This window comes from Amphibalanus amphitrite, unplaced genomic scaffold (genome assembly GCF_019059575.1).
Source record: "Amphibalanus amphitrite isolate SeventyFive unplaced genomic scaffold, NRLGWU_Aamphi_draft 000064F_arrow, whole genome shotgun sequence".
Taxonomy (NCBI): domain Eukaryota; kingdom Metazoa; phylum Arthropoda; class Thecostraca; order Balanomorpha; family Balanidae; genus Amphibalanus; species Amphibalanus amphitrite.
The window spans coordinates 815,872-838,628 of record NW_024881560.1 but is presented as its reverse complement, the minus strand read 5'-3'; the positions used below and the strand labels follow the sequence as shown (position 1 = coordinate 838,628).

Below are 22,757 nucleotides of genomic sequence, written 5' to 3'. Positions count from 1 at the left end.
TTTGGAAAAGCCTGCCAATGGGCTTTCGGTGGTCCTTATTTAAAACGACCTCCAACGCGACTGTTTTCATTACACCCGTGAAATTGTATGCTCGGTATGATAAAAAATGTCCCTTTTATCTCCATGCTAAGCTGCATCATAATAGCTTGCTTCACTTTTGATGTGCAGTCATTCAAAGTTTGTGTCAATTTTTAGTGAACATCATATGCGGTTGTTGTCACTCTTATCCTGTTCCCTAGCCATGCGACGTTGGATCGAAGCGTATAGACCCACCCAACCCTCCTCCCCCAGCTCCGCCTACGTCTTCGCCACGCCCCGGCTCCGCCGCGGGTGCGGCCAAAACTGCGCACTGTGCCCACTGACGCGTGACCCCGCCCCGGGCAAGGTCACGCTCTCTGTCTCCTTCCTAGACCCGTCTGTAACGGCCCCGCAACAAGACATCATTAGTGCAGGAGCGGAGACACATCAGCGATATGATGGCTGACAAAACTCGTTAGCGAGATAGGCGACGAGCGATGCCGATATGCGATCTACCTGTATAGAAAGCTGTTGGCCTGTTGAATATCTCGATGATCGAAGTTTTTATGAAATTGGCTCACATCCTTGATTTGTGCATGCTGCTGTGCAGTTGTGGTTAGATTTCAGCGCTTGGTTTGCTTTTATTGCGGCTGCCGTGGGACTTTCTTCCTGGTTCTCACACATTGTCGGCTAACAGCAATACGTTCCATGGTTTGGTGAATCGCCAGCCATTTCTTGAATCAGACCTTTACAGTGACATGCATGGTTCGCCACGACTGCAGGGCATAATCATATTGTCCACCAGTGGTCAACCCCTCAACTATGTGACTTGCAACCGCCGCAGATGCGTCAGTTTTTGCTCGACTGGCCGCATGTCGTCTTCTCACGCCATTCAAAACAACCACCGGAAGGTTTAATCGTGTCGTCAGTGGTGTTGTTTGGCCGTACGACCAAACATGTCGTTTGTCACATGTGTGCCTGTGCACTGCACGTCAGCTCGTCTCTGCTCGCTCTGTGTACCCACCCCGAGCATCTGGTGTCAGCACAGTTGGTCTACAGAGGTGACATCAGCCCCCCGACGCTCCCACCCACCCACGAAGGTGCAGCGGTGATTTGCGACCGAGCAGTAACACAAAGATGTTGACATTGTTGAGACATGACCTTTGATGTCACTGCAGCGTTCCTCGATTCGTTCCATAAACAGTGCAGTTTTAACACGGTTGCCTTAGTTTTCACTGGTTGTTCTAAAAATAATTTATACTTCACAGTCATGACATCAGATAGATCATCACCAGGGTCAAGGTTTAAGACCCATGTGCTTCATTTTTCCCAAAGACTTGATATGTGACTCGATGCCGCAAACGAGAACCGCTTTAACATTGCTCATGTCAATGTATTAAAATATTGTAATAATAAACTGCTGTCCGAGCGGGGGAACCATCCAAAAATGCCACAACCCACTTGACCTTGCCTCCAGTGAGGATTGCCTAATTGGTTACTCAGACCGCACGGCACCCCAGCACACCATGGCCTTGTCTAAATCAGCCGGCATGTCTCCCACGGCGTGATTCCGTATACCGTGAGCCGAACCCCGGAAAATCACAGGCTCAAACGGCTGAGCTCCCTTTTCCTGAGCATCAGTCGTGTTTAACCTTGCCAGCAGTGGTTTTCCGGCTGCCTGGCTCTCTGCTGGTGGTTCGGGAGCGGAGCTGCGGCTGCTCCCGGCGTCACGTTTCTTCGTGTCACCTTGAACTGAGCCCGTGACGGTCAATACATGAAATGCCATAGTTGCATAGTCACAGACCGGCGTTTTATGTTGTTTGCTGATGCTCACTCATGAAATTGAGCTGTCAGGTTCTAGTAAAGTCAAGTTCCTGTTTTATTTCTTATGTGGCCGTCGCATGGCATGCACGACATCTGCCCATTACATATATTTTTTTTTTTTGCCCATTACATAGAATTACCAGCTTGAGCTGCTTATGCTTTATCGGGTGATAGAACCACCTAAACGTCCATATGACATAGTAAAGGCATGAGTCAAAACCATGGCGGGACCAAGGTTTGGCGACGTGACCAATGATCACCGCTGACCGCGGCGTACCCAGGGCTGCAGGGTGAACCTGACCACCGCGTACCCCTGACGATAGCGCGGATTTCGTGTCGCGTTATCATGTTCTGGACACGTGCAGCCACATCCGGTGCGGCCTCAGTCCCGGAGACATTCCTGAGCGACCGACGGACCGCCGTGGCGGGCCCGTGTGCGCCCGAAACAATGGGCCACATAATGGCGTGTCTCTGTGGCACTCATGGCTGTAGAGCATGATCACAATGGCGTCACGGACCTCGAACGGCAGATCTGTTCGAGACAGCTGGGCCGTGACCAAGGATAAGACAGGGTAGCTGCAAGGCGTCGGCACTGAAACGTTCACTGTTCAGTGTATCTAAATATTCACCAAATTATAAAAGGAGCGATGTATGATAAAGGCTGTGCTGTTTGGACCGGAAAATCTGAGGCATTGTTCGTGCGCAATAGCCGGTGTCTCACCGTTATCAAGAAAATGCATTCAATTTCAATGCAGTTCGTGAAGGAAACAAGAATGGTTTAATCGCAAATGGACTGGTTTCCGCTTTGGGTGGCTGCCGTATCACCGACAAAAGTAGTTTCCACTATTTAGTTTCGCCGTTCTGCGATACAGCGTCTTCCGTCCCATCTCATTGGATACACCCGTCTCCTTACACGGCGACCGGGCGTGGTCGGCTCCACTCAGCTCTTCCGGCTCCGCCCGTTCTCTGGCAACTCCGCCCAACAGCCCCCGGGCGCCTGCAGTCAGCTCCAGCGAAATGGAGAGTGAAAGAGGCGGGAGAAGGCCGGAGGAGAGCAGACAGGCGTCATGATCCTTAATGAAGTCGTCAACTGCCGGCCACCAGTTTCTCTTTCGGCTGACCGGATGACGTATCACTATCAGCTCTGTCAGTAACTAAGGCGTCGGTTTGGACCAGTTTTGCCGGAAGAGTCGACACAGACTGGACGTCACGGCTGAAAGGGAAACCGAACCGGTCGGGTCAGTTCACCTCATCAAATCGGAGCAATCGCGGTCTGGAATCTGAACCTGCAGACCCTCACGATCTGCGAGTGGACAAGCGTGCCTCGAACCCGTCTACTTTCGTTTGAACGGGGATGGACCGTCGGACAGCGCTGTACTCGCTCGTGCGAGTCGAACGATTGCGCGAGCTTGCGGTAAAAATGGTAAACTCCCACGACTAACGGGTCGTCGGCGGTTTGGGGTCCGAATCCTGGGCCGCTGACGTGTGAATTCAGCTCAGGGCAGCGAAAACTCGAGGACTTCCTGAGCAATAGGTCTCGTTTTTGGCGGAACACTGGCAGCGAAAGCGCCTCTCTGTCGTGGCGAAATGCCGGGCGAGGAAGTAAATCTGAACTTATTTGGTCTCGGCTCTGGAGACCAGAAAGATGTGTGAAGTCATGGGTCGTGACCTGGACAGTTCTGCTGTGATGGATACCTAGTCGATAAGGGCAGTTCGTGAGTGTTCGTTCCAGAACAGTCTCAAGCCTAGTACGAGGTACAGCCTTAGTACAGCCTTAGTACGAGGTTCTTTTTGTTTCACTATTATCTTCACCTATATAAAGTTTATTACAGCCGTTCACATTGTAGCCTGGCCATATGCCTCGCGATAAGAGAAGAAAGGACATTCGGTAGCGTTCCTTATTACACTTGCCATGACCGATCTCCTACCATTATGGCTAGCTGTAATCCAATAGCGCTCAATATCCTCGTAGTGCCACGCTTGTATGCTATTGGGGTGGGTGGGTATCGAGGAAAAGGACCGTATCTAACGAAAGGTCGAAGGACTGATCTGGAGGGATGTCCGTCGTGCAACAATACCATGTGTGCTTGCATGATGGAAGCTCTCAAAATGGGAGTGACAACCACACTACACAGATGAAGAATGTCATTTGGATGTCGCACTGTCACAGTTAAACATGGGGTAGCACGAGTTGCTGGCTGATGGTAAGTGTCTCCTCGATGGTCGATACAATACAGGGTGAGCCATACAGATTTACCCATCGAAAATTTAACTTTGTTTCAAGGCGCGCTGACATAGCTGTGTCATCTTTTACATACATATACCTAGCAACGTCATCTCCTAACTAATAAATGTAGTCTGTTTTTTTTTTGTATGCTTGCATTCTTCTTATATTACGCGCCCGAGACGCGAAAGCACTATGGCACGCGGTCGCCGCTCCGTCTTTTCACTTATTTTCCTCGATCACCCATGCTATAGCAATGCTACGCCGTATGTCATTTGCGGTGTTTCAGGGACTAGGTAGAGTCGGGTTTTCAGGATATTTCAGTTTGCGAAGCCCGTGGGGCTGAAGTCTGGGATAAATTGTGCCCAGCATTCTTTAGACCAAGGAGTGTTCAGCAGCCAACACCCAGTGGTGAATCCTGAATTTCAGGAGCGGCGGATGTGCGTTAAGACGACCTCGCATTTCAGGAGCGTAGCAGAGACAGTGGACGAGCATATACAAAATGAGCTACACTGTCAGGATTGGAGACAAATTTGCGACATATATGCAAAAGATAGCATACCCACGCCAACCCGTTTGGAAATAAAGTGAATTTATCGATGGGTAAATCTTTATGGCTCACCCTGTATTTCGAATCCGGCCGGGAAGGCGGAGGTCGTGGGTCGCCCTCTCGCTCCCTCTGATGGATGTCTTGTTGTGCTGCGGTGCCGAGTTACCGTACGCCGCCAGACGCCTACCCACGGCGGGGGAGCGGCCACGCTGCAGGCGCCTCGTCAAAACAGCCGCCTTTGTGCAGCAATCACAGAGGCCGGGCGTGTCACACACGCGGCGCAGCCATGACAACGTCAGTCATTCAAACGCAAATCACAAGATGCATATCTGATATCTTTCTTTTCTTTGGCTCCACATTTTGAAGCTGCAAGGCGCATCGCATACCTGATTTGTACACCGCTACAGACACTACTCTAGTAAATTGCCAGTAGTTTACGAATATATTAAAAACAATTAGAAATAATTGTTTTTTTAATATATTCGTAGACTACTGGCTCTTTACTACATACCTGTCCAGTGTCCAATAGGTATATCTACTACTCTTATATATAAACGATATAATTTGATAACGATACGATAAAGATGACTAATTATGTAGATAAAGGACGCCTTAATTTTATTATCTCCACACGGTTGACCATATTTGTGACCCTCGGCCTCTTGGGTGAAGTCTGTCGTGTTCTCAGCGTCCTCACGTTCACAGAGAATGCTTCTTACCTGTCTTTGGCCATCAGCTCCCACGTGACGATCGTGCTCCGAAAGAGAAAGAGAGAAATACAAGAGCCTGAGAGTGGGCGAGAGTGACAAATCGACCGAGCCGGAAATGAGTTTTGTTCAGCACGCCGCTCCTCGTGGGTTACCATTTCGTGCTGCTAGATAGACTGGGGAGCAGCTCCATATCCCGTGCGACTATTATCGCGTGAGGCTCTTCGTTTCTGCTCTCCTCATCAAGCTTCTATCGAACAGTAATAAGCTTTTCTATCAGCTCTTCCATCAGCTTCCAGCCTCCTCCGCTAACGGCACTTGGTACAACTGCAGCGCAGCTCGAAGCTGGGGACCACACAGCAAGCAGGGAGGTTCTCTGGGATAATCCTTAGCACCCGTTGTGCCGTGTTAATGACCCATTATCGTAAACCGCAGCGGCGGAGAGCGCCCGGCCGGTGCAGCGGAGACTACGCAGGAGAAAGGCGATCGCCCCCGCTGGTCTAATTTGTCAGTTCACGCAGAGCCACGCACGAGCTCAGCGGCTGCGCCAGACGCGTTGACCTGCGGGTCAAACGTGCCCCCGGGCGCCCTCTCGCTTTCGGCGGCGTACGCGGCCGTGCCGACCCGCGTGACCTGGCGACCACGGCCGCGCTGACCCCTGACCCCGTCTGACGGCGGCGTGTCGTCCGCGGAGCCCGCGGCGCCGCTCCGTGAAGGTGCAGATAGCTCCGTGACGACTGAGGGCACTCAAAGGCGCCGCGGGGCGCCCTTTGTTTGGGTTAACGGCTCAGGAGACGGTTGAGCACCACCTGTCTGCAAACCCATCGTGATGTGCGAGATGTGCTTTGAGGTTGAGATGGTCATTAACCCGCGCCCTGCTGGGGGGGGGGTGTTTGAACACCCCCCCCCTGTGGTTTTTCGCGAATATCTCAAAAACGGCGGCGCGGAGCGCCGCCGTTTTTGGTACACCTTATCATACATCAATTCTACACATGTTGTGAAAATTTCAGACCAAGGTCATTCAAGGTCAGGTCACCAGGTCACTCGAAGTGACCTCACCTCATAAAAAGTTTCAATGTCTGTCATAGCTACACCGAGTGACCGATCGCTTTGAAACTTTCAGCGATTGCTAAGAGCATTAGCATGTACAAAATGTATATCTCAGAATTTTGATATCGATGACCTAAGGTCAGGTCAATTTTGCGACCTCACCATTATAAGTCAATGGGAGAAAATTGAAATGCGCCTGTTTTGGACGAAAGACATTATAAACACTCCCAAACACTGAATTACAAGTGGTTTAGACACACTGAACATGAAAATGGTGTCTGTGACCCCTGTTTATGCCCTGAGGTCATCTTAGGTCACGAATGGTATCTAACAGTTTTTCGCAAATAACTTTTGATAGAGGCATGCTAGAGCGATGAAAACGCCTTAGATGTGTTCAGCTCGACGATACGGATCGACTGATATGCAACATGACCCTTTCCGGTCAGGTCATGACCTTGACCTGAGGTCAAATTTTCAAGTTGACCTTTCAAGGTCAAATTATAGTTCGTTCGATGCGTCTTGACGAGAGGAACACGATGCCGGTAAAAGTAAGCTCGTACAATGCTTGGGTCAAAAGTTATTGCAGAAAAACTGTTTCCGAAAAAATCGGCTATTTTTGCAGTTTTTGCCCCCTGCAGGCAAAACCGTTGACGTTAGGTCAAATCTGAGGGAATTAATCAGAAAGGGCGTTAAGAGGGCTATCGAATGCACTTTTCTGCGGCGCTGTAGCTCTATTGGTTCCCGAGTTATGCGCTGGCTTCTTGGAAATTTTCGATATTCGACCTGGAAATCGGCGAAATTTTGCCTTCAATGACCTCTGGTGACCTGACCTTTGACCTGACCAAAAAATTGATCGAAGTGATTTCGTCATTATTTTTGACGCTCTTTCGAACGCCGCCTTCCGCGTATCGCTACGTGGCCCAGGAGCCGAGTTAGAAGGGGGGGTGTTCAAACACCCCCCCCCCAGCAGGGCGTGGAAATCCAGGACCCCCAGCCGGGCGCGGGTTAAAAGTGTTGACAGTCAAAGGCGCTCAAAGCGTCAGGTTAAATGGAAAAGTCTCTGAGGTTATCGCGAGATGATTGGCTGTTGACTTGAAATAAATCGACTTGGTGCATAAATCGACTGTAAATATAAATATGCTTCCTAAGTTCCTATGTTGAACCAACGCATATTGACTCTAAGCATTAAATCAACGTGTCTCATTGACCCACGATTCACAACGAACTCACAACACATTCTCCTACAACGAATGGCACTAACAAGCTTGGTTACCACCGCATCCTTCGAAGTGCTCGCTTCTTAGAGTTGTTTGTGAGCCACAAATTCACCGAAACTGAGCCGCCCTCTGCAGCATTTGTAACTTCTTGCCGGTTGTTTGATAGCTAGGATACTGTCTGTTTGGGATTGGGACGTTTCCAATTCGTGCTCAGATAGTGTACCGAATTTATCGAACCACTTTAGGCACAAGACCACAAAAAGTGAGTGAAAACAACACAATTTCAGCACCCAGTTACTTCTAAGCTTGCGTCAGCCCGCCACCAAGCTACTTGGCATTGCCGCCTGCTTTTGCTGTGCCGGGAACTTCCACGGTTCTGGTTAGCCGTCTCAGTGTAGATGACTTGCATCAGGGAGCAAAACTACCCTAAGCTGGCTGAATCTGTTGAAGAGAGAAGCAGGAATAATAGTTTATCCTGGCATGGCAGTAAGTTTTTATGTGGCTGATTTCAATAGATAGTTTCTTCGATTTAAGCTGATATGTGAAATGCTCAGCATGCACGAGGAGAGGTATGTCAAGGAGACGGGGTCGTGTCTGTGAAAGTAATGTCACCTCGCGCACTAAAAATGGGTCGCTGCTTGTCACCCGCTCAGCTGATGATGACTTTAGATGCACCATGAATGTGATGAATAAATTTGGTCCGGGAAATTACCTCTCAGCTGCTCGTGGCTGTTCGAAAGCGTAATTTATAAAACATGCCGCCCATTAAACAAATCACCTCCTTCTCTAGGCCATGCCAATTTTGTGGCGAATTCTCGTGAATAAGGACGACGTATGCCTCCTGGCAGCGGGTCAGGATGGTTACCTCAGTCGCGTCAGTAGCGGGCGTCACTGCGCGATCGACTGGGAACGGGCGCCGGCCGCCGCGTGGGAGCGCCTCAGAGGGTCTGATGGAGTCCACCACCAGCTGTCAGTGTCGGGAGCAGAGCTGCTGCTCGACAGCGGGCTCTGCAGCGCCCGGGGCGGGCCCGCCACCGAGCACAAAAACCGTGATCGACTGCCTGCCTCCCGTCTTTTTACATCCCCCTCACCGCCGTTTTCCTATCTTCGCTGAGTGTTTTCCTCCTCACAACTCATGCTCCCATCTTCTAGATATCGGGGTTGCCCGCCTTGTTTCTGAGCTCTGCACCTGCCAATTATTTTGTTCTTGTTACAGTCACCCCTCTCACGTGCTCACTTGTTATTAACTCTTCACCGTTTCCCCTTCCCTCACTGTTCGTCTCTAATCATGCCTCGTAGCTTCATGCAAATAAGTTACGCTGCTGCATGTAACCAGTAACTTTCTGTGAACAATACTCATGCGGAAGAGACCGCGGAGGAACCGCGATTCGCTTCACTCAGCTGACCGGATACACATAAAGAGCAGTGGAAATGACAGCGTAATACCAGGTGTTTGGGCGATGCCATTATTCCTGCCATGAGTGTTTTCCCGAGTGAAAGGTTTATTTTCCCGAGTGAGAGGTTTGTTAAAACACAGTGTATGTTATCGTCGCACGAGTGATGCTTTTTCGGTGACATATTTTGGGAAGAAATAAAGGGGATTCGAGAGGTTTTGGGAAAAAAAGGACTTTCATTTTATACAGTAAAAAATGGAATATTAAAACAATTATTCTATTTAATCGCCGCCGCCGCCGCCGACGTCGCCAGAACACATGGTCCTCCGGGCCGGATCCTAGGAATCCAAGATCGAATTAAGATGGAAAAACTACGAAAAGAAGTAAGGGTAAAGAAGGCCCTGTATACCCGCAGTCTGACTTCTTTGGACAGGTTAGTAGAAGAGAGAGCAGCTGAGATAGAGATCAGTTTATGTATTGATAGTGTTAAGGAGAAAAAGGCGTCTTTGAGTGCAAGCTACGAAAAACTGCTGACAGCTATTGGTGAAGATGAGCTCGAAACCGAAATGGACAGCTATACCGAACTGGAGTCACTTGAACGGGCAAGCCTCAGTCAAGCCAGGCAGCTACTGAGCAACAGCAGAGAGACTACGCCCGTCGAGCCCCCACCGCAAACATACCATCATCATCTAGAGAAAATCGAAATTCCAACTTTCCATGGAGATCCGCGTCGTTATCCGGAATTCATCGCAGCCTTTAACGTGTTCATAGACGGAAACACAAGCATGAATGTGATGGAGAAAATGCTGCGACTGAAAGGGAAACTGCGTGGCCCCGCATTACAAGCGGTAGGAGGCCTGGGGTTCACGGAAAACGAATATAGGTCGGCTCTGGCAATACTTGAACAACGGTTCGGTGGCCGAGATCGCCTCGTTCAAGAGAGCTTGCGCGGACTTCATCAGCTCTCAGCGGTGACTGGCGAAGCAGCTGCCCTTAGAGCGTTTGCTGATGGAGTGACATCTGTAACAAAACAGCTGCAGAGTCTAGAGGATACGGACAACATAAAATCCGACACCCTTTTTCGTGAAGTTATTGGAAAGCTGCCAGCTAAGGAGCGGGATGCGTTTTTTGAGGAGTGTTTCATAAACGCTTGGCCGCAAAATCTGCTGTCTCTCGAGCCGTGGCTGCAACGCCGAGCTGCGGTACACTGCATGAGTGCCGAGTACGCCAAGAACGGTCCTCATGTGAAGCCGAGTCGGCACACCAAAACAGGAGAACAAGGCAGCGGTTCAGCAATGCCCGCAAGAACCTTTGCTACCAAGAGAGCCGCCGAGTGTTGCGTCTGTAGACAGGGCTGCCGCGCCCTGGAGCACTGTCCTGCATTTTTTAATGCGGACTTGAACACTCGATGGGAGATCGTGAAAAGAGAAAGACTCTGCTTCACCTGTCTCCGTCGAGGACATCGGACGGCAGACTGCGACAGAAGAGGCCGCTGCGTCTGCGGAAGGGTCCATCACCAATCACTGTGCGGCCGAGAGGGAGCCAGCGCCAGCGCTTCTCAGCCGCCACCGCCGCCACCGCCGCCGCCGCCGCCGCCGCCGAGGGTGACAACCACCGGTGGACTGCACCGTTGCGCCCGGCGCCGTGTAGCCCTGCGCACGCTGCCCGTGATGGTGAACCTCGGTGACCGGCAGATGCTCGTGAATGCCTTCCTGGACGGCGGATCCGACACAAGTTACATCCGAGAAGACGTGGCGCACGCGCTGGGAGCTATCTGGAACGAAGAAAATCTTCAGATTGCAACTCTGGGAGGAGCTGTCATGAACCAAAATACAACCGAAGTCAGCATCAGTGTCGGTACCGCCAATGACGGCAATGGCATCACAAGAATGCAAGCATGGACTCTTCCGGTCGTCTGCGAAGAGCTCGAGATGATTAACTGGGAAGATGACAAGGAGAAATGGAGCCATCTACAAGATATTGACTTCAAGAAACCTGCTGACTCTGAAGTGGTTGACCTACTCATCGGTAGCGATTATCCAGAATTGCACGAAGTTCTGGAGCGCCGGACTGGCCTGCCGCACACTCCAGTGGCAGAGCGGACACCACTGGGCTGGGTCTGCGTGGGGCCCGTGGGGTCCACAGCTCCACCGCCAGCACGCCGGCCCCGTGTCGGAGCACGCGCTTCAGCCGTAGTAAACGAACAGGAGCTGCTCAGAAGATTTTGGGAAGTCGATGAACTGGTCACGACAAAGCATGAGACATTGTCAAATGAAGAAAAAATCGCTGAAGAAAAGGCCAGCCAGTCACTGAGATACGAAGCCGGTCGCTATGAGATCGGTATTCCATGGAAAGACGAGCGGCCAAGCTTGCCCGACAACAAGACGGTGGCGTTGGCACGACTCAGGTCTTTAGAGAAAACTCTAAGCAAGAACCCAGAGCTGATGCGCAAGTATCAGGCCAAGATGGATGAAAACCTGACGAAGGGATACGTGCGTAAAGTCACAGAAGAAGACCGGATCAAGCCAGCGTGGTACCTACCTCACTTTCCGGTTGTGCGTGAAGATAAGGAGACCACTAAAGTGCGAATCGTCATGGACGCCGCGGCTCAACACGGCGGGCGCAGCATCAACACGGAGATGCTACCCGGGCCGAAACTGCAACAAGATATTGTTGATCTCTTGATCAAGTTCCGCGAAAAACAGTACGCCTTGATCGGCGACATCAAAGAAATGTTCAGCCAGATCAGCCTGGCAGACGAAGACCGCCGCTTCCATCGCTTCCTGTGGAGGAATGTGGAAGAAACAGAAGAGCCTGCCGTATACGAAGCAGTCAGACTGGTGTTCGGTGACTGCGCTTCACCGTTCCTGGCCCAAAAGGTTTTGCTTCATCATGCTGAAATGATGCAAGAGAAGTATCCTAAGGCGGCCGAGGTGCTGAAGACGGGCATGTATGTAGACGACATCATGACTGGAGCCAACAGCGAGGCAGAAGCTGATGCGCTGCGACTCGAGTTGACCGCTTGTCTACAGGAATGTGGTTTCTCTGTCCGGCGCTGGTGCTCAAACAGTCCCGCCGTCCTGAAAGATGTTCCCGTGGAAGATCGAGTGTGCAACTTCGGTCCAAAAGATGAGAAACTCCCGACCACGAAGACGCTTGGAATACTGTGGGACGCAGAAAAGGACTCCTTCGTCTACACATTCAAGCCCATCGAAAACGTTAGCTTCACCAAGAGAGGGGTGCTATCGAAACTCGCCTCAGTATTCGATCCCCTAGGTCTACTAGCACCCTTCGTAGTCCGAGCCAAGATCGGCCTTCAGATGTGCTGGCGTCAAGGTCTGGACTGGGACCAGCCGATGTCAGGCGACCTGTTGAAGTCGTGGAAGCACTGGATGGAAGAGCTACAACAGCTCCAACTGCGGCTGCCGCGCTGCTTTATGGAAAAAGAGACAGATGTGAGAGAGAAATCTGTTCACATATTCACAGACGCTTCAGAACAGGCGTATGGCGCTGTGGCTTACCTGCGCGTGGACTATGAAGATAGCACGACGAGTGTGTCCTTTGTGGCTGCCAAAACTCGGGTCACACCGTTACGGGCCGTCAGCATCCCTCGTTTGGAGCTTCTGGCGACCTGTCTCGGTCTACAGCTGAGCCAGAAGATCGCTATCTCCCTGCAGATCCCGACCGAACAGCACACGTTCTGGACCGACAGCATGAACAGTCTGTACTGGATCCGTGGAGACTCCAGGCGCTACAAGTCATTCGTCGCGAACCGTGTGGGAGAAATTCAGTCAAAAACCTGCCCGATGCAATGGCGGCACGTGCCCGGCAGGGAAAACAGCGCTGACGACTGTTCCCGCGGGATACACGCTTCGGAACTCACCTGCGACAGTCGCTGGATCAGAGGGCCTCGGTTCTTACGAGAGCCGAAAGAAAACTGGCCAGTCACTCCTCTGACCACCCCATCGCCAGAAGCAAAGAAGGAGGAAAAGAAAGTGACCATGTCTTTTCCAGCCCGAAGCAGCCAGAAAAATGTGATCAGGGCTGAAGACTTTTCGTCTTGGACGCGACTGCTGGCTGTCACGGCATGGGTCCACAGATTCGTAAAAAACTGCAAAGCAGCCGCCGCCGACCGTAAAAGTGGCCCACTGACACTATCCGAGCTCCAGGTGGCAGAACGGTTGTGGATAAAACAGGCCCAAGAAGACTGTTTTCGAGAGGAACGCGAGTGTCTGGCAAGAGACAAACAAGTGCACCCAAGCAGCAAAATACGCGATATGCAGCCGTTCGTATCGGAAGATGCCGTGCTGAGAGTGGGTGGCCGTCTGGATGAGTCCAACTTGCCATATGATGCCAAACATCCGATCATTTTGCCGAGGCAGCACGCCGTGACAACCTTGGTGATCCAAGAAGCACACGAGAGAACCCGTCACGCAGGAGTAAACCACGTCCTGGCTGACACAAGGACGCGGTTTTGGATCGTTAATGGGCGAGAGGCTGTAAAAACTTACGACAGAGGATGCCTCTTCTGCAACAAGCGGAGAGCTAAGCCGGCAACCCAGGTCATGGCGCCTTTACCGGGGTCTCGCGTCCGAGTACCTCTGCGGGCTTTCTCGCACTGCGGCATTGATCTTTTCGGCACATTCTTCACTAGAGTGAGCCGCAGAACCACAGCGAAACGCTACGGCTGCATCTTCACATGTTTGAGTACGCGGGCAGTACATCTGGAGATGGTCAGCTCTTTGGAAGCTGATAGTTTTCTCCTGGCATTTTCAAGAATGGCCGCTCGGCGCGGCCGCCCTCTTGAAGTTACAAGCGACAATGGAACCAACTTCATTCGTGCAGAAAAGGAGCTCGCCAGTCTGTTTCAGCCAGAAGACCGAGACAAGATAGCAGACGCCATGACTCGAACAGGAATCCGCTGGCACTGGAACCCGCCTCATGCTCCCCATCACGGCGGCGTGTTCGAATCATTGATCAAGTCAGCCAAACGGGCCATCAGGGTCATCATCGGCAACGCAATGCTCAGGGACGAGGAGCTCCAAACGGCACTCGCAGAAGTAGAGAGTCTGCTGAACGCCCGACCACTGACCTATACCAGCTCAGACAGCAGAGACGACAGCCCGCTGACGCCAAACCATTTTATCACTGGACAGCTGGGTGGCCCTCTCGCGCCAGAGCTACCCGATCAGGAGGTGACGTGCCCCAGACGCCGCTGGCGGCACGTTCAGAAGGTCGTTAGCCAAACTTGGCGAAGATTCATTCGCGAAATGCTGCCAAACTTGAGCCGTCGTGGCAAGTGGACAAAAGTGCAGCCAGACATCAAAGAAGGCGATGTCGTGCTCGTCATGGACCCGGCCTCACCGCGCGGCTGTTGGCCTCTGGCGCGTGTGGAGCGCACCCATCCCGGCCGCGATGGTCATGTGCGCGTGGCCGAGATTCGTATGGGGCCTCGCAAATGCACCCGGCCGATCACACGCCTCTGTCCTCTGGAATTCGCCGCAGTGGACTAACGCATGAGCCGCCGTACGAGTCAGCTACTGCAGCCCAAGGTGCACCACGGTCAGCTAGTGGAGTCAGCTGGTGGAGCCCAAGGTGCTCCACGGGGAGGGGAATGTTTGGGCGATGCCATTATTCCTGCCATGAGTGTTTTCCCGAGTGAAAGGTTTATTTTCCCGAGTGAGAGGTTTGTTAAAACACAGTGTATGTTATCGTCGCACGAGTGATGCTTTTTCGGTGACATATTTTGGGAAGAAATAAAGGGGATTCGAGAGGTTTTGGGAAAAAAAGGACTTTCATTTTATACAGTAAAAAATGGAATATTAAAACAATTATTCTATTTAATCGCCGCCGCCGCCGCCGACGTCGCCAGAACACCAGGACTTATCGTGAGTCGCGCCTCACTGGGTTTTGTAGAGGGAGGGTTTTTGTGCTGCTCAAGAATGGTGCCCAGTTTTGTGTGACTAATTATGCTACGAAGCCTACCATTAGACAATCATGGCTTACCCACGCCGACAAGAAAGGAAGGGGTAATAAACCGAATCCAGTGAAGTCCACCCAACCGCTTACTTGAACATTCTTAGCTTCATCTAATAGCAGGCATTAACGGTTGACAAGTCAGCCCGCTTCCGAGCGCCCCGTTAGATATCCGACTCATTCTGCCCTGGTAACGACAGTCAAAGCTGCTTGGTCTCTGTTCTGCAGTAACTCCCCCAGACGGACACACTCCTCAGACCAGCGCTTGTTTATACAATCCTGCAAAGGCCGCCGCGTGTCCGACTTATCCTCTGATCTGTTCCGTTTCCTTGGCCTGCAGCCGTCCTCGTTTTTTTCTCTCTCGAACAGAGCCGCGGGATCTGCCGTCGGTGCACATTTTGCAGTGCTCCGAGCCTGGTCACCTCCATCTCTGTTCTGTCACAGCGTTGCGCTCGTGAACAGTTTTGTGTGACATCTGGTCACCATCAGTTAGTGGTGCAAGCCGGCGCTCCCGAACCGACGAGACCCGCCTGTTGCTGCGCTGGACGCGGCGGAGATCGTCGAACAAGTCCGACTTCTATACCAGTCATTACACACTGATCCGCGGCGCTCTAAGACGTCGCAGCCAGCGCTGTATGCTGTGTTCTTTGCTAAACCCGTAGCGTGTTTACTCCAACGGGGCTTTTCTGGGGCGGCTGGCGCACGCCTGCAGTCCGAGTGCCGTGCAGTTCCGGCTCGTTGCCGCTGAGTCTGTTCACCGTTATCTCTGGGCGGCGCCGGGGACTAATATACCGCCAGCCAGCTCATACAGCGCCACAGCGGCCACCCCCGGCGCCGAACAGCACCCACTGACGTCACCCGACCTTGGGCCCTGAGGGTACTGCGCCGGCCTTTTGTCCGGGGCCCACCCCTCCCCGGACCCTGCCGCCGTTACTGCTAATGCTGACACCGCGGTATAGTGCGGCGGGTCATGTGCTCTCTTTGCTGATTGTGGCAGTGTGTGGATGTTGTGAGGATGGCAGAGGAACTGACCGGTACCGTCTGTTTCCTGACAGGGACGCTCACAGCAGAGGACACTCAGCGAGGACCCCGACATGGGCCCGGATGACGTCATCATCGACAGCAGTGTCCCTCATGTGAGTACCTACTCAGGCTAGCTACTTATAGGTGTACTGTCGGTTTGGTGGTTATAGAGTATGATGCTGTACCACCACAGCGACAGCAAACTACCTACCTATATATCATTATATCAAAGACATCCGGAAGACCAGCTACGTAAATCTATTCCCAGAACACAGCTAATACGTATATTGTCTACGAAATGTTAACCACTGAACATACAGACAGATAACTATAGGTAATTTTTGTCCTTCCTTTTGAACCATCTCCTCAAGCAGCTCATTACGGCTTTCCCTGGAAATCAGTGTTAACATCATTTTCATGCCTCAAAGAGCAGCGGACACGTGTTGACTTCAACACTACCGGTCATCAAGGTAGCATTTCCTTGTCTCTATGCGACAGGGAAACGCAGTTCCATCACGTCAGCACGGCAACACTAGCGTCCACTATATGACACCATGTTGGAAATGTTGGAAATACCACCCGGAACTGAGAACTCAATCACGCACTACCGGCGGCAGTGAAGGCAGTGACTGCTGAGAGGACATAGCTGGCGCGCGAGCATTGATGTGCCGCCTTTCCTCATATTTATAACACTCTTTTTACTTGCAGGCTGATGTTAGTCACTCGTCTTTGCACCATAATTCTGATCGGGCCTTGTGAGGTCATTTGGGCTGATATAGCGAACAAGATAAAATTTATCTGTGTATGTATGGTCTGTCTTTCTACTTACAAATCAAGAACGCATCGCTACCGTCATGCCTATTTATTATTGGGTATTTCACAAAAATGTCACTTTTATCGCTTACACTAAACTGCGAGCATAGCTGTTACCTTGAACTCCGACTAAACCAAATTACCGCGCTTCCTGGTCTGCCGCATGGCTACTGATTTCTACCAGGAAGGCACGGGCACTGTATCACTGCACAACATTAAAAGCCCGCTCATTTAATCTTCCTTAGCGTCTCCCGCGTCATGGTAGCCCGCGGCGGCGTTGCTTTCAGATCTGCCAGCTCGTTTGGTCATTGTGACGTCATCAGGACGTGACGTGGCATCATGCCTGATTGCCGGGTTCTGCGGTTGGTCATATAAAGATCATGATAAAGCCGTGCTATGTATCATGGACTTCATGGTGCCGAGAAGAAAGCTAACACGAGCTGTTTGATTGTTGCCAAGATGCAGCCAGACGGCACCTGGTGAATGAGAGTGATGCAATGCATAGCCACCGCGTCAATTAATTATCCAACTCCAATGGCCGGGGTTAGAAAATATGGCCGCTTTGATGCTGCTTTTAAGGGTGATAAGATGCCTGCGATATAGTGTGATCAGTTTCGTTCCTTTCAGTTTTCCTTCCGTGCACATGATTAATGGTGCGTGATGCAATGTTTGCGTCTGAGCAGTTGGTATACCTGCCTCCCCGCCCTGCTGCTGTGAAGCGGTCGGATGCTTTGTACCCGCACAGCTCTGTTAACAGCCATGGCTCGGTGCTCAGCACAGTGCGGCGCAGAAGCTTTGAGGCGCGCCTGCGACGGACGTCTGTTCCGCACGCTGCACCGATGGCCAGTTGCAGGAGCCGCGTCCGCTGGTTCGTTGGCCCGTGATCAGAGACAGGGAGGGGTCTGATCATACTGCGCACCACACGGTGCACGAATGCGGGATATAGTGCCGCCTGGATATGCCTCACGGCAGAGTAGTACTGTGTGGACGAGATGAACGGGTGTCAAAACTACAAAGAAAATTGATAGGAAGGTATTTATGTATTTACATCGATGATCGACACATCATTTATTGTTGCGATTAAAACTCAGGGGATATGGATTTGCTTTCTGAACATAAAGCTATCTCACAAAATGTATCAGTCTATCCAAAAGTTTTTTTTACAATGAGACGTAACGACTTACGACTGATCGGTTGTGAGTAGAACATTGGCAACACCCCAGAAGATAAACGGGGGGTGATGAGCTCATCCATGGGAGTGGACCTGTTGCCAGGCCCAAAGCTAACACAAACAGCGGAAGCTGCCACGGTGAAGTCACGCATCGGTTTGATATTTTTCCTGTGTCATGTCTGTTAGCATACACGAGTCGATGCCCGAGCTGGAGTCATTCGCTGAATTCTTTGTAAGACGAAACAGTCCGTTTGTTCGGTCATCAACGACCGGAGTTGTTCAGAATAAAGCATAAGTTTCGATATGCTGTAGTGTTTAGAAGCTCCCAAAAGGTAAAGCCTACTAATTGGTTAACTCTGACCAATGAGTTTGAAAGATGGATTGCCTACGTCACCTTCGAATTCATGTTTAGAAGCCCGCGAGACATGGTTTTAGGTACCTATGCATTTCGAACTTACACCACCGAATGATTGGGTGACAGTGGTATAATGTCGGAATGTCGGTCGCATTCCGCTATGGTGACTGTCGGCCGATTCTTTTTATAGCCTTCAAATTCCATAGCCAGTTCACAGCTACATTGTGCTGCTATTCGTTTAATCCTAGCGAGACATTTCAGCTGAAGAACCCAGCACGTGACAGAAATACGCCATGTCAGTAGCGTTTATAAGCCACTTATATGCATGTCGTATTGGATTACATGCATCCAATCGGTCCAGTTGCGGTTCCAGGAAGCGCTGTTCATGACTGCGATGAGTCAACTTAGCAAACGGCATTCATTGACTGACAGAAATAGCAACAGCGTGATGCTGTATTTATCAGTGGCTGACAGGTTTGTTATATGAGCTACCGTAGCACAGTGCACGGCTTTATGCACGCAGATACGATGCAATTATCGTTTACTTCCGCCAACTGTTTAAAAAGTTTCCTAGATACTAATCAAGAGTGACGGAATTCACGTGAAATGAGACTTCGTTTCATGACAGCACAGTTGACTGCACGCCTTGATGTCATCACTTTCCTCCCCGCTACGTTTGCCCTTTTGCCCTTTTCCTTGTGTTCATCCATCTCAATTTTTACATTTGTATCACTGTCCGTCGCACTGTTTTCCTTCTTGTGATTGACATGCTTGGAGAACTTTCCTTCCGTTGGAATGCCCACGTGCCGTCCACGTATCATCGAGAACCGCACGTGACCGACCGCCGCGCTGCTGCCCTGCGGAGCGGAGCTGCCAACACGTTCGACGTTCGCTCTCAAGCCACACAGGCTGAAAAACTACACAGCCGGTTACGACACCACTACGCCAGGCCGTACTGAAGTACGGTGTCGACGGCGGCGCTAATGGGAATGGCGGCGTAGTAGGCGCTTTAGTTCCCATCGCTTATTGCGCCACCGCGCGCGTGTGCCCCGTCTCTTTAACACGTTTCTCTTGCTTCTCGGACCACACCAAAGGCGGTGCGTGGCAGCCGAATATTGACATGCCTCCCCTGTCGTCTCCTGAGAGCTCTCGTCTGTTGCTGGCGCCGCTCGTCCACCGCCGCCGTGTTTCCAACCGTGTTGCCGCTCGTTGCTCAGTCGCCACCTCGTCGAGTCGATCTGATCAAAGCCTGTACCGCGTCTGCACTTTTCCCCTCCCTCTGCAGCCCCCCCCCCACACACACACACTCCGCAACTCCACCAGCTCATCAGCGGCCCATCAGCAGCTGTTGTGGTTCAGCGCACACCTCACCACGTGACTGGCTCTACCACACACCCGGTGCAGCTTGTCAGTCATCACGTGACCCCGGCGTACCCTGCGGCGGTGCACCGGCGTGTTCTTTGTCCCGTACTCGACCCCACGTGTGCCCCTGTGACGCACTGAGGGTGTGGTGTGGTGTCGACCCGTTCGTGGTTGATTCAGCCCATCTCGGCCTCATGATGTTATGACGCTGTCAGGAGAACAGAGGCGACGCTGTCGGGTACCTCAGCACCGAAGGACAACAAACTGCGCGGACCTGTTTGCCGGAGCGGAGCGAGTTGATTTGGGGAGGCGCAGATAGGGGAGCGATATTGAACCGTCACGCTAATAGACCGTTAGTCGGAGCGGAACTGGGTCTGGGTAGCGGTCCATTGGAGCTCGCTCGTCACCTGGTGATCGGGACGGAGGCGACGAGAGAGGCGGTTGGTGACGGTGAGACGACGGGCGATGGCGGTGAGGTGGCTGCGTTCGATGAGGAGGCAGGGACGACAACGGCGGAGACGAAGACGGAGACGGAGACGGAGACGGTGACGGAGACGGAGACGGTGGTGGGAGGCGGGAGACGAACGGCGGGGTGCAGTGTGCCGATTTAAGCCACCGGCACCGGTGTGGTGTCGGTGTCGGTGCAGTGACGCGGACACCGACCACCTGTGGCCACAGCTGGGCCGCGTGACATCGCTGTGCTCCTTCCATTATTCTGGCGCCCCGCAACTCCCTCCGCATGACGCACTGCAAGTGCCGAGTGTGAAAGTGATTTTGACCTTTTTATAGGCACTCACTTGAATCGGCACGAGGTTCAGCAATATGCCATCGCATTCATTTCAAGCGAGCTCGCAATTCATTCATGACCTGTATTCTCTTTTGTTATCACAACTACCCACCATTTTTCAAACTCACGGTGAGCTTTGATTTACTTTGAATCATTAGCGTGTACATGCTGAAGTGCCGCGTGTTCTGTGCTTTATTCTGGCATTACACCGTCACGCCGGCTTTGTGTAGTATTTGTCTCGTATAACGGTTTCACTTTTACGGCTGTATCGTCCTTGATGGAGCTTGTGATCAGCCCTCAAGTTTGTCGTGTCTCATCCGATCTGAGCGTGAAGATTTCTCTTTGAAAACATCTGCCGGCCTCTCGTTCAGCCCATTGTCCACTAAAAGGTGACGACTCAGCGTGTGTTCAATTGCCCCTGTCGGCTACATAGGGATGCTTTCTGTTGGATTCCACGTCGAGTGCCTGTCCTCTCTTCACGTCCTTTTATTTGTTTTCACTCTTCCTTCTGATGTAGTCTCAGATAAAAATGTGATAGTCTCGAGAGTTTGGCTTTTTGGCTAATCTTTGTCAATTCAAGAAAACATTTCTACTTTTAATGATCTGTGCAATGTTGATATTCTCAGGCTGCTGCAGTCTTTTCTGGTTCGCGGGCTGAACATTATTACTCTGATAAACACACCTGTCATGCTTTAAATACTTGTCACCTCTATGTCACGCAAGGCTAGTTTTGCGTTTGTGTAATGTATCATGCTGCTTTTTACACAGAACACGCATAAGGATTCTCGGAGACAGAAGACGTCATCCCAGCCGGACATTGCCTCGTATGCATGATTCATGACCACATTCGAGCGTTGCGCCAGCGCCTTCTCTTAGGCGGGACTCCCGTGCTACTCTGCTGCTAAATATGTAGTTGTCTGGTAGAAACGGCGCTGAAATGACAAGTGCAATTTGTAGCGGGAGCTGACCAATAGCCTTAGCTGCCGCTAATTGCTCGCACGAAAGGTAGGAAGACGGAAGTAGGAACGATCAAACCACGGTACCATCAAGACCACCACTGCACCCACGCTGATGGCTCGCCGCCGCCGTCTCCGCCGCCGCCAGCAGAGTCTAGCCGGCGCCGTAGACCGGACTCTCGGGCCCGAGCCGCTGACACATATTTGGCCGTGTTTTACGGCGTGGACCAGCCGTCTGACGGCCATTACGACCACGATGGCCGGCCAGTGGCCATTCTTATAAAGAAAAAGGACGGAGGGACGGAAGGAAAAAAAGAACTCAATGAATTAAACGATTCCGTCCTTATTGGTTATCATAAAGGTTCCGTCCCTCTACCCCTCCCCCTTCGTTGTTTTGCTAGGATGCGTTTTTCGTCTAAATGATCAAGAGCTTTAGTAAATGAAACTGGAATTATTTCCTGCAACATTTTCTTATAAATTTCGTCACAAAGAATGCAATAAGACTAAGAAAATACTGTGTGATCGCTATATAGGTATACTAAAATGAGAACCTGCGATTATTTGGGATCATATTTGAATTTTTATGGGACCGGGGGCTGTTGTCTGCTACGATACATAGCCTTGGCGGCCTTGGCTACGATGAAGGATAATATACATAGATAGGCGAAGTATGTAATATGTTGTAGTCTTTCCTGCTAGGCTGAAACCCACCAAAGATTGTTTTTCCGTATAAATGTGGTAATGCCTATGTCTTACTCAGTGATAGGGTGTCTAATAAGCGGTAAGGGAACAACGCAGACACCCTGAGTTAGCGTGGCGGCTCGGGACAGGCGGTAGAGATAAAAGAGGAGGGGATACTGATAAGGCATCTTATCGTTCTAGGGGACGACGCGGCGCGCGGCGAACGCGCGCCGCGCCGCCGCGGCTCGGGATGAAAGGGAGGGAGAGAGGGAAGGAGTAGGTAGAGAGAGACGGGGGCGCAGGTGTTGTTTTGACGAACTGCCACGCTAAAGAGGGGGGAGGGGGAGCGGGGGAAGAAATGGCCTGTGGATCTTCTCTGTGTGGGGACAGCGAGGACAGTCCAGCGAGAGCGCTTGAGCGTGGTGGGGTGTATAAAGTGCTAACGAGAAGTTGTAGTGCCACATGACTCAGACCTCCAACCGTGATACCAGTCGAGGCGCCAGAGGACACAGGACACAGGCCAGGTGAGGGTGGAGCTACTGGGAGGCAGTTGCAAACAGTAAACACCTACCACTTACTGGATATTGCATCTCAAGGTGTCCAATCCTGCCTGTTAATGTGTATGCCCGATAAACAACGATAGCTGCAG

At 51.6% G+C, this 22,757-nt stretch overlaps 1 protein-coding gene across 4 annotated transcripts in view; it reads left to right on the top strand.

Moving 5' to 3' along the window:
- The window catches only part of LOC122378746 (SAM and SH3 domain-containing protein 3-like), a 65,876-nt gene that overhangs the window by 18,880 nt on the left and 24,239 nt on the right, over positions 1 to 22,757 (top strand). For all 4 annotated transcript variants that reach the window (XM_043360201.1, XM_043360202.1, XM_043360204.1 and 1 more), the window contains one exon: positions 16,016 to 16,096. In XM_043360201.1, coding sequence (XP_043216136.1) covers positions 16,016 to 16,096 — 81 coding nt within the window. The remainder of the gene's footprint in view (positions 1 to 16,015; positions 16,097 to 22,757) is intronic.